The 11538-nt window shown below is 38.2% G+C and overlaps 2 protein-coding genes across 3 annotated transcripts in view; both read left to right on the plus strand.

Annotated features, from left to right (window-relative positions):
• The first annotated feature begins 210 nt into the window (after positions 1-210).
• Positions 211-5146, plus strand: tmem183a (transmembrane protein 183A). Its single transcript, XM_026275806.1, has 8 exons — positions 211-615; positions 719-808; positions 1619-1783; positions 2082-2241; positions 2425-2605; positions 2680-2760; positions 2833-2988; positions 3496-5146. The coding sequence occupies exons 1-8, from the start codon at positions 552-554 to the stop codon at positions 3679-3681; spliced, it is 1083 nt and encodes a 360-aa protein (XP_026131591.1). The 5' UTR covers positions 211-551; the 3' UTR covers positions 3682-5146.
• A 1748-nt stretch (positions 5147-6894) lies between these two features.
• Positions 6895-11538, plus strand: part of LOC113111225 (transcription factor EB-like) — a 34520-nt gene continuing 29876 nt past the window's right edge. The window contains exon 1 of one of the 2 annotated variants that reach the window (XM_026275809.1): positions 6895-7111. The gene's annotated coding sequence lies outside the window, so the exon portion shown is untranslated. Of the gene's footprint in view, positions 7112-7133; positions 7255-11538 lie in introns of those variants that run through there. The other variant, XM_026275810.1, reaches the window with a different exon arrangement.

An 11538-nucleotide genomic window follows, 5' to 3' on the forward strand; every position in this document is an offset into this window, starting at 1 on the left:
ATGCTAGCATGTTATGGGCAACAACAACGCAACCTGTAAGAAATCAAAAGGACTTAAGTACTCGTTCATTCAACGTTCGACCTATAACCCAAAACATACAATCAGATCTTAGATTTGTCAACGGCAATTGGGTGAAAGGGACAAATTTAGCCGTCTAGCCCCATAGACTCCCATTCATTTTGCACTCATGGCGAACTCTGGTGGTACTGCAACCAAAATTCGGTACTTAGGGAGTGGGAAGGCTCTCCGTAGACAGGCTCTGGGTTTGAGCTTTAACTTGCCTCTAAGGTTATGAATATACACCGTCTGATTGGACAATTCTTCTCACATATGATTTCTGCGTCCAATTAGCGTCCAGTCTGTTGAGTCGTTTCCTTTCTGAGATCTCGCGAGAATTTACGCGACCTTCATAGTCAGTTCCATGATGGCTGAAGATCCTGGAGGAGCTTTCTTTAATTTCACCCTCATTTTTTTCGTTTTTTCGTTACCTCTGCTGGAAAGATGGCAGGGCACACAGCCTCGATAAACGTCCATAGACCCCCGCTTTCGTCATGCCCAAGAAAGGGAACCGAAAACGGCTGAAATTTAGAGCCGAGGATGTTTGCTCGGAGTCAGGTAACAACAGAGTGAGGCGGGCTGATGTTATGATGTGTGATGCGGATTATAGCCAAAATCCATTCTCTTGATTTCTTGTGTTCCTTTATATTTTTTTTTACAGTAACTGTGGCTGACTATGCCAACGCCGATCCCGCTATCGTAAAGTCGGGAAGAGTTAAAAAGGCTGTTGTTAATGCAATTGAAAAAGAAGGTAAAGTCTGAAATATGATGTATGAATGCTAATTTCTTATTTTCCCCATAATAACGAAAAAAATATTGTAATATTGTGGAAAATAATAATTATGACATGAAAATGTCATAATTAGAGCATATTGAATCATAACTATGAGTTAAGCCTTTTTGTCATAAGTGTAACTTTTCATGTGAAATTATATGAAACCCTGAATTAGACTGCAGATGTTCATTCCTGCGTCTGGAGCTTCTCAATTCAGTTCCGCTCTCAAACTCTTGCTTGTACTTTACAATAGTGATTTTCGGTTCTTGAATCGCTCTTTTGAGGCGCTTCTCAGGAAGTAACCGGACTAACGTTAGCCGGTTCACAAATCTAACTTTAGTTCCGGGTTGATGACGCAGGACGCACAACCAAAGTATCACATCCCACTCAAAAAGAAACGACTGAGCCGGTCGAAGTTTGCCGAGGATTACCTAAGATTCAAAAAGAACCGAATAGCCTTGGCGAAGCTTCCCGAGGATTACCGGAGATTCCGATGAACGAGTTGACGATACTGTGCAAGCCTCAGTGTGGCGATCTGTTGTAAAACCGGTTCGCGCAAATGAATCAGACTTTGCATTAGTACTTTACAATGACCCCAACCACATTTAATTAGCTGATTGAGGTGTGTTTAATTAAACATAAATCTCCATAAGCAGGCATGAACAGGCCTTGCTTCAGTCGATTTAGAGGATAATTTTAACCGGTATGTTGAGAATACGTTTCTTTTAAGACATTTGACACTTTAAAATAATAATAAAATAATTACTCCTCTTTATTCTGTTCCAGCAAAATTACTCTGTGGGCTTGAGGCATCCCAGGGTCCTGTGCAGGAAGTGCTCTCCTCTGCAGCTGGTGTGAGTAATGCAGCCCGTGAGAGCAGTGATGAACTGGACTCGGAGGAAGGGGATGAAATCAAAGGGTCCCTCAAAAAGAAAAACAAAAGACGCAAAGGTAACTGCAAAGCATTTAGCCTAGTAAGTTTTCTAATGCAAGATTTCCCAAAACTGGGGTTCATGAGAGAACTGAAGAAAAATGTAATTAAAATACAAGCAAAACATTTTCTAAAAAAGTACATTTTATTTGTTTACCGGCATGCCATTTGACCAATATCACTGAATGTGCAAATGTGTTATATTGAAGTTTTAACTTGAACTGAAGTAAATATTTAGGTCAAAGGGTTTGGGCTGACTAAAAGGTTTTGGAATCTGTTCTGATGTTACTGTTTTTCTCTTGTCATTATGAATGCCAGAAAACAGTGAGAGCATAGATGGAGAGGAGTATCCCATTGATATTTGGCTTCTGCTTGCTGCATACATTCGGCCAGAAGACGTCTGCAGATTCTCTTTGATCTGCAAGAACGCTTGGACTGCCACGTGCACAGCTGTATTTTGGACACGGCTCTACAAAAGGTAGGCAGCCAAAATTTGGTATTAAATGTATTGTGGGGTTTTTTATAACAGTGGGCAGGCACTGTTGAACTCCACTGGACATCCCTGTGTTAAATGAGGGTATTTATGCATGACCGTATTCCTCTTGATTATATATATATTTTTTTATGTTGTTTATTTTGTATTATCTTTTCTTTCCCCCAGGCACTATAATCTTGATGCAGACCTCCCCGATCGCCTTCAACCTGATTCTATTGCAAAGATGCGTTGTCTTCGTGCGCGTGTTATTCGCTCGCTTTTTCACTTATATGAGCCCTTTAGCTTGTGGGTGTCGAAAAATCCTCTTCTGCCTGAATCTACACCTACCACACTGCTCAATTCCAAGGTTTGTAGACATACTCTCTTATTTAAATATGTTTAATTTAGATATTTGTGTTGATGCCTATCTTGTTCCCGCAGTGTTTGCTGTTTTGGGTCAACAAAGTGTCTGGAAGTAGGTCAGAGCCGATGTGGGAGTTCAACTTCAAGTTTGTGAAACTGGTATGTTCACTACATAGGCGTAAATTTATATGAGATTTAATTGCTTGAATTCTGTGTGATGTTCTTTTTCAGCCAACCAAGGGCAAAAACGGATGTGGTATGAGTCTTCAGCTGCCCAAGCAGTATAAAGATGTTCACACTAATCCAGACTCGGACTGTTATCTGCTGCGGGTCACTACCCTTAATTTCATTTTCACTTCTGTTGTGATGGGCATGACGTTAACTTCGGTGAGTGATGAGAGAATCCATTTCACATAATATTTTTACATTGTTGAATTAAAGGAGGAGGATACCATGTAATCCTGCTGCTGGATTTCTAATAATCGGCTCTTTAAAGCTGGAATAAACTACTTGACTTTTGCCCAAATATTTACCCTGATTTTCTTTCTGGAAGAGATGACAGTAGTTACCAAAAAATTGAGTCTGCAGATTTCAAGTCTAACAGCATGTGATGCTATGTTGTTAAGTTTATGACACCCAGTTTTTCCTCTGGAACTGTTTACAAAGTGAGCAAATCTATGATGCTTAGTCTTTGAAAATCTCTCCAGATTGCAAAAGAGAAGGTGGACATTTTAGAAGGTGGAAGTCATCTAATGATGATGTCTTGTGGTCTAGAGACTCTAGACCAAGCTGAAGTTTCCACATTTCTTTTTGTTGAAGGTTTTACTTGCAGTGAAAGTGTAAGTCATGCTGATGTCATAAATGCCAATGAATCATTTGCTCCTTGTCTTTCAGTTCACCATTAATGTGAGCACGGACATGAGGCACCACAGAGTACGCCTGGATTTCCAGGATTCACCAGTCATTCGAGGGAAGAAGTTTAGGGGTGAACAAGGGGTGCAGGTAGTGCTGGACCCTGTCCACAGCGTGCGCCTCATGGACTGGTGGCACCCACAGTACCCCACATCCTCATATAATTAGACTGAACTCCAATCGTCTCACAAAAACATTGCAGAAGACAGTTGAGGCCTATTTCAACCAACCCTAAAGCCCTGGCTTTGCAGGTTTTTTATTTTCTGCTGAATTTTACCCGTTTCACTTAGTATGCTGCTTTTTATAGTGTGCTGATCTGTTGTCCAAACTGAAAATGTATATGGCAAATGGGTACTTGCCATATTTAATTTGATAAAAAATTAAAACAAAGTGGCTGCACGATAGAAGTACACAAGTTAGAAGGCAATTCAATGTCATGATGCCATTGTCCACCTATTTTTTTCCCCCTCTCTTCCTTAATAGTCAAATTCCTAATTCACAAAAAATGCGCCCTCTGAACAGACTCTGCTTGCCACCCTCAGATTTTTTAGCAAAAGTATTTTCAAATTAAGTATGGCATGTACCCCAGAACATGGTTTACTTTATTTCCCCTTGAGTATGGTTTAGAAAAATCAGCATTGAGTTATAACACTTACATAGTAGGGTTTGCGTGACTCTAATCTTGAATAATGTTAATAGTCAGTTGTTGACTTGGATGACCATTTAATCGATCAAAAAGTAATAAAACAAACAAATTCTGTATCTGTTAAGGCTCTAGAGAGGTGTAGTGTGTAACCCATTTTGAATACCTTTTAGCTTTGTGTTAGGTTTAGGGACAAAAGCTAAGATTTGATGTATTCTGTGCTTTCTGTGGAGGCCATTCTGAGTTCTGCTTTGCTACTGTGCGTGTTTGCCTAGTTAAATCACATCTAATTGATGGCAAGAGGGTGTTTCTAGGTGTTGTAGATATTAAAGTGTCTTTGGTTAAGACAATGTTATTGTTTGCGATCAAGAGACGTTATTAAATCTATAGATACAATCCAAAGTCAATGTTTAGTTCCTTATTGCAATCAAATCCAGAAGTTGTGCTTTTGAGAAGTTAATTCTATGTTTCCTTTTATTTTGAAGTTTGTCTTTTGTTTTAGAATGGAAAACGAAGGCACTGATGTTTCACTTTATTAATATAGGCCATAATCAGTGTGTGGTGTTTTTATTTTTTATTACTGGTTCTTTCCTGTATGGGAAAGAATAGGATCAATACTGACACCCTGTGGGCCAATCTTAAACAGCTGAATCCAACCACTAAAAATCTGCAAATGCAATTGATTTTTATTATTATTTTTTATTTCAGGTTATGTAGATTGTCTTTGGTTGTAATGCCACTGAGCTTATTTATTAAAAATACACCTGTATGATTATATACTTATTGGAATAAAGAACAGCAGTGCATAATAGGAATACTTAACCACAGAGTATTGTGACTGACCAATCAGTGTTCAAGAGATCTGTGCAATTGTTGAGATAAAACAGGTGCAGCTCAATAAATTAGAATATTGTGGAAAAGTTAATTTATTTCATTAATTCAACTCAAATTGTTAAACTTGTGTATTAAATAAATTCAATTCACACAGACTGAAGTAGTTGAAGTCTTTTGTTTCTTTTAATTGTGATGATTTTGACTCACATTTAACAAAAACCCACAAATTCACAAAAAATTAGATTACATCATAACCCCCCCCCCCCCCCCCCCAAAAGTTGGCATTGTGGAAAGTATGTTAATTTACTGTTCATGTACTCAATACTTGGTATGGGCTCCTTTATGCTTTAATTACTGCTGAGGTGGTTTGGAAGCTGAGGTTTCTTTGACAGTGTCCTTCAGCTTATCTGCATTTTTTGGTCTATTATTTGCCATTATACTCTTGACAATACCCCATAGATCAGGTCTGATTAGTTTGCACCTGTATGTGACCCTGGACCACAAAACAAAAAAAAAAAGTCGGCAGCCATATCACCCTGGAGCCCAAGACCGGTTGCCCACTGAAGCTAAGCAGGGCTGAGCCTGGTCAGTACCTGGATGGGAGACCTCCTGAGAAAACTAGGTTGCTGCTGGAAGAGGTGCTAGTGAGGCCAGCAGGGGGTGCTCACCCTGTGGTCTGTGTGGGTCCTAGCGCCCCAGTGTAGTGATGGGGACACTATACTGTCAACAAGCACCGTCCTTCGGATGAGACGTTAAACCGAGGTCCTGACTCTCTGTGGTCATTAAAAATCCCAGGATGTCTTTCGTAAAGAGTAGAGGTGTGACCTCGGCATCCTGGCTAAATTCGCCCATTGGCCTCTGACCATCATGGCCTCCTAACAATCCCCATATCCGCTGATTGGCTTCATCACTCTGTCTCCTCTCCATCAGTAAGCTGGTGTGTGGTGGGCGTTCTGGCGCACTATGGCTGCCGTCGCATCATCCAGGTGGATGCTGCACACTGGTGGTGGATGAGGAGATACCCCTTGACTATGTAAGCGCTTTGAGTCTCTAGAAAAAAGCGCTATATAAATGTAAAGAATTATTATTATTATTATTATTAAAACCAGTCGTAAGTTGCACTGGGATATTTGTAGCAATAGCCAACGATACAATGCATGGGTCAAACTTTTTTTATTTTTCTTTTATGCCAAAAATCATTAGGATATTTAAGTAAAGGTCATGTTCCATGAAGATATTTTGTAAATTTCCTACCGTAAATATATATTCAATATCCAGTACAAGTATGTATTGCTAAGGACTTCATTTCTATGAGTTTTATTTATTTTATTTTTTTATACATCGATTTGAAAGTTTATTTATTCGGGTTTTAATATGATGTAAAAATATAAATTTCAGAAAATTCACCCTTATGACTGGTTTTGTGGTGCATGGTCACATAATATAGTCAGCGGCGCATTTGCTTCAGCTTTTTACACAATTTATTTTGCAGTAGTAAACAATTGATTTTATATTATCATCAATTTTGGAAATAAGATTATAACAAAAACATTTGAACTTAAACTAGTTAAACTTGGGATAATTATTTAATTTTGTTATGTTTATTGTTATAAAATAGCTTAATGTTACTGGCTGCACATAAAAGTTAAATTAAAATACAAAAAGCTCATAAAAATTGTCTACAAGTGTATACCTTCTGACAAGGTATGACAAGGTACTCTATGGAACTTGTTAAAACTTTTAGAATCTATTTGAAGAATCTATAGCGTTTATAAAAATAGACCCTTTTTTACTTCTAAAACGTTTACATGGAAGCTGAACTACATTTCCCACAATGCTCTTAGCAGCACTGTGATTGGTGGCTTCGGCTGTCACAAGTGCCTACAGGTGACTGGTGTACAGCGCTGTCACATCACACAGCGCAGTCAGAAAACAAATCGCACATCACATAGGGGAGTGAGTTCTGTTAAAATTATCGAGAAGTTGTAAACGGTGCTCTTTTGCAGTTTCGCTTCCATAAGACTGTAGAGGGAACTGATACCAGGTTGATTTTAAGACTGCACAGTTGTAGCTCCTTTCCAAAAACTACGCCCCAACTTTGTACTTTCTGACCTTCAGCGGGTAAGTGATACAGCCCATTGCGCTCCGGTCTTGTGTCTAAATAAGTCTGCCTCTGCTTGAGTTGCATTCATTTCCAGCTTATTCCATAGCGACAGTATTTACATGCATAGTCTACTTGTTAACAGAAAACAGAGCCCCAGTTGGTGCGTATGCTTTTACTTTTTTTTGAAAGTCATTGAATTGTTAGGAGAGAGAAGTGACTCAAACTGTATAATGATAAACTCAGTTATGCTTGAAATCATTATGCATTCTCAAGTTCAGTAGTCTTTGATATTAAATTAATTCCCGTTGCTGTTCACAAGGTCAGTTGGTGTATAGTTTGACGTCCTTTCTAGTTGAATGTTATTTTATTGTTGGAGCACAGCCATATACCTACTTCTGTTTTACGGACACCCGATATGCATAAACTCTAAATATGTATAAACAGCGTTAGCGATACGTCTTATGTAATGCGAACAGCGCAACGCAAACCCTCACATACGTGTCCCATATAAAAGTGTTGGCTATTTACACATAATGTACAAATATAGCGCGCAAGATAATTATAGGCAGCATAAGTAATGCCTGTGAATGTACTTCCTAGTCAAACTGACAACTTGGGTATGATTATGTATACATATCAATATTAAAGAGAACATTAAAGTGTCATTAAGCCTGATCTTAATATATTATATTAGCCTGATCTGAAAATATAGTATGAATAAAAATCACATACTGAACAAAGTAGTCAATTTAAATATGTTACACAATAATTATTGTGGTTAATTCTGTCACTGTTATTCTGACCACAGTTATTATGCACTTTTTCGAGAGGTGTGATAGCTAGATATCATTAATTGGTTTAGTTTATTCAAGAATCAGATAACCCAGACAATAGAAACCGGTACGTTTATGGTATAATCCTGTATTCAGATTTAGTCAAGCGAAGAAGTGAACAATGTATGGAGGTTTTTGGCTCAATGAAACTGATAGTATCAAGCTAATTCCTTGTTTGTTTGTTGCTGTGTGTCTTTCCCTTCTGCCATCCAAGTATACAAACCCTGACTAAGGAAAATGAGAAACATTTAAGTAATGAGGCTGTGATAAATGGAAAATACTTATGTCAAACGATTAATCGTGATTCATCACATCCAAAACGAGAGCTTTTGTGTACATAATGTGTGTGTGTTTGTGTGCTGTGTATATTTAATATGTAAATTTAAATACCCATATACAGTAAATTGCATACAGGCATGTGTGTGTGTGTGTGTATATATATATATATATATATATATATATATATATATATATATATATATATATATATATATATATATATATATGCGATTAATCGCGATTAATCATTTGACAGCATTAACACAGTTTTCAGCTGATGCAATTGAAATGCGTCTTTTCAGAAATCTTATCTGAATCTTTTCAGAAAAAATATCTGTGTTATGGAAATTAAACATAAGGATGGTTGCATTAAACTTTGAGTAGTGCCCTCTACAATGACTAACAATGCTAATAATGCTTGTTGACTTCCACAGAAGTGGAAATTTCTGGGTTGTGCTTTGTGTTTTTCCTTAAATTGTATGGGCCTGTCCACTTGTTGTCTCTGCTGCTGCTTATATAGTTCAGCTGAATCATCCATAAGACAAATTCTCAGACATGCCAGAAAATCAAGTTCACCCACGGGTTATATCAGAAAGCAGCCGAGAGCTGGAGGTTTTATCTCTGCTTTCTGATGGTAAGAGATAAACACACGGTCCTATCACAGGTGTGGCACCCCAGCCTTGTCCATCACACGCGTCGACACGTTTGACCGGTGTGTAATCCAATCGAAGTCAGGGCATTTGGAGGCAGTTATGTGTTTGTTTTCATGCAATAGTGACTTGAATCAGATATAAACAGAAAGGAAGACAGTATGGCTGATAAAAGGTAACTCCAGAACACTCACCTCTCCCATACACCCGTGGACTCACAAACACCCAGCAGCGAGGACAACGGTAAACACATTTGTTGCTGCGCACTGGTGTTTGGGTTGGCTTGCTGTTACTTTGTTTCCATTACACTGCCTTCAAGTCGAGCATTTTAGTTGAATATAAACTACACTTGCATTAATTCTAGACATGACCCCGTCATCCTGACTGAAAATGAGCTGCTGCTGAAGCACTAAACAATACGTCGGTGTACACAAACGAGCGTTGGTTTGAATTCATTCTCTTTTTCACATAATGGATGTGACGTAACAGTGAAAAGTAAAATAAAATTGACTGTTAGTATCAACACTTGATGTAATTCAGTAGCCTATTGTTTGGTTGAATACCCAGCATACTATGTTCAGGCCACACACAAAAAAAGCCAGCTCTTGCACCAAATCATGCACCAAAAGCCCGTTACCCTTTCCTTTAAATATGAAACTAAATTTTGTTCCTCTCTGCTTGTTTTCACAACGCTGCTCTGAGGCGATACTTGAAGCTGATGGAGCGTGGAGAGAGAGAGAGAGAGAGAGAGAGAGAGAGAGAGAGGGAAAGAGCATTGGGCCATGTAATGCAACAGCTGTTCTCAACAATGACAGAGGCATTACTGACACGGACGTGTACAAATACAGCTTCCTGTTCTGTCTCTAAAGTCCAGTGCACAGATTTGGGCTTTGGGGTTGCATTCTGAGACCAATTTCAGGAATTGGTGATTTCATTGGTGGTTGTGAAAAAATCTTGGTCAGCTTATGACATGGTCAAAGTTTTCTTGCCCTTTGCATCTAATCTTGCCCTTAAAGTCTGCATTAATTAAAGAATGACATTGTTTACTTCGTTAGCGCACATGACTAGTCTTGTGATGAACAATTAATCAATGCAATTTAGTTTTTTTTAAATCTGCATTTGCAAATTACAAGGAACAACATGTTTTTATGAAATGTAGTAGAGTAAAATTAAAATATTGTGGTTTGGAATGGAGTGAAGTAAAATGTTTCCAAAATAAAACTACTGATACTTGAAATTTGTACTTAAGTACAGTAAAGAAGTAAACATATTTTTAATATATGAAGTAGAAAGAGACTTTTTTTTTTATATCAAGCACAATTATTTTTTTCTCCATAAAATAAAAGTGAGTAGGGTCCAGTGGGGTCCTTCTTTTATGTCCCTTTAGAAGAAAGGGGGTTGGTCATACAAGTTAAGAACGACAGGACAGTCGTTGCCTAATAGATAGAGATTCTGACTACCCCGAAGGTCATGGGTTCGAGTCTCAGGTCTGGCAGGGATTGTAGGTGGAAGGAGTGAATAACCGGCCCTTTTTTCCTCCTTCAATACCATGACTGAGGTGAGACCCTTGAACAAGGCATCGAACCCCCCGTTGCTCCCCGGGCGCCCAAGCATTGGCTGCCCACTGCTCCGGGTGTGTGTTCAAAGTGTATGTTAACTACTGTGTGTGTGCACTTGGATGGGTTAAATGCAGAGCACAAATCCCACACTTCACAATGTTCATTTTTGAGTGAACTACCTTTGAAACATCTATCAAAAGCTGGCACAATAATCCAAATGCTTCAAAAGCACCAGATTTGATCTATTATGTAATTAATGTGCAAGTTGCATAATAGTTCCATTCACCTGTTTGTGTGCAATCCAACCTGAAACCAGTCCAGGCGGTCCTGTTCTTATGTATACAGGCATAATCCTGTTTAACTCTGGCCTCATCTTCACTGTATGCATTAGCAGGTAGTGAGCTTAATGGTTGCCCTGCTTGGAGACTCTTTAAGTTATTCTTCTAGTCCTCAAGATGCAAATGAAAGGTATATGAAGTGAGGAAACAGTAAGGGGTGAAGTGTACTTAATGTGCTGGTGAAGGTGAAGGTCAGAATGTGCAGAATAACACCGGGACAGAAAGTCCTGACCTTGTACTTGCCCCTTTCTGGCTTTGGGACAGTTAAAAGAGGGCAGCAGTGATACAAATGTATTGTAAGCTTACATAATGTCTTTATCCAGCAGAAAAAGTCATTTTGTGCTATCAAATGGATGTGGGATATATGCAAAGCAGAGCAGAGACTGTAGAGAAATCTGTAGACGTATCATTACATGAATAATCCTTTGCAAGATAAAGGAGGCACATAAACATATACATATAGTAATTCAAGCTTTTGTATAGCAGTGTTATCAAGGTGATGTCTAGTCGAGTGGTTCTCGAGCAAGGATTCAGGGCTCACAAGAGGACCTCAAGATAACTTGAAATAATTTATAAAAGATAAATACAAAACTGTATTAAAATAAACAGCTAAAAAAGTAATAAACCCATAATTTTAAATATCTTCTTTTAAGTTCAAATGTAATTTTTATTCAAAAACCAGAATTATCATGGTCTTGGAAAACTTGGAAATGAGGACGCCTAATTTTTATGCATTTATAAATTACATTTGCATTATGAATATAATTTTTATTATTAAAAATGTT

This window comes from Carassius auratus, chromosome 11 (genome assembly GCF_003368295.1).
Source record: "Carassius auratus strain Wakin chromosome 11, ASM336829v1, whole genome shotgun sequence".
NCBI lineage: Eukaryota > Metazoa > Chordata > Actinopteri > Cypriniformes > Cyprinidae > Carassius > Carassius auratus.

Excerpts from the sequence above, each read along its gene's own strand:
- tmem183a (XM_026275806.1), top strand. The coding sequence starts at position 552 with ATGCCCAAGAAAGGGAACCGAAAACGGCTGAAATTTAGAGCCGAGGAT. Across the intron at positions 616-718 it reads GGATGTTTGCTCGGAGTCAG|TAACTGTGGCTGACTATGCC; the intron begins GTAACAACAGAG and ends TTTTTTTTACAG. Across the intron at positions 809-1,618 it reads TAATGCAATTGAAAAAGAAG|CAAAATTACTCTGTGGGCTT; the intron begins GTAAAGTCTGAA and ends ATTCTGTTCCAG.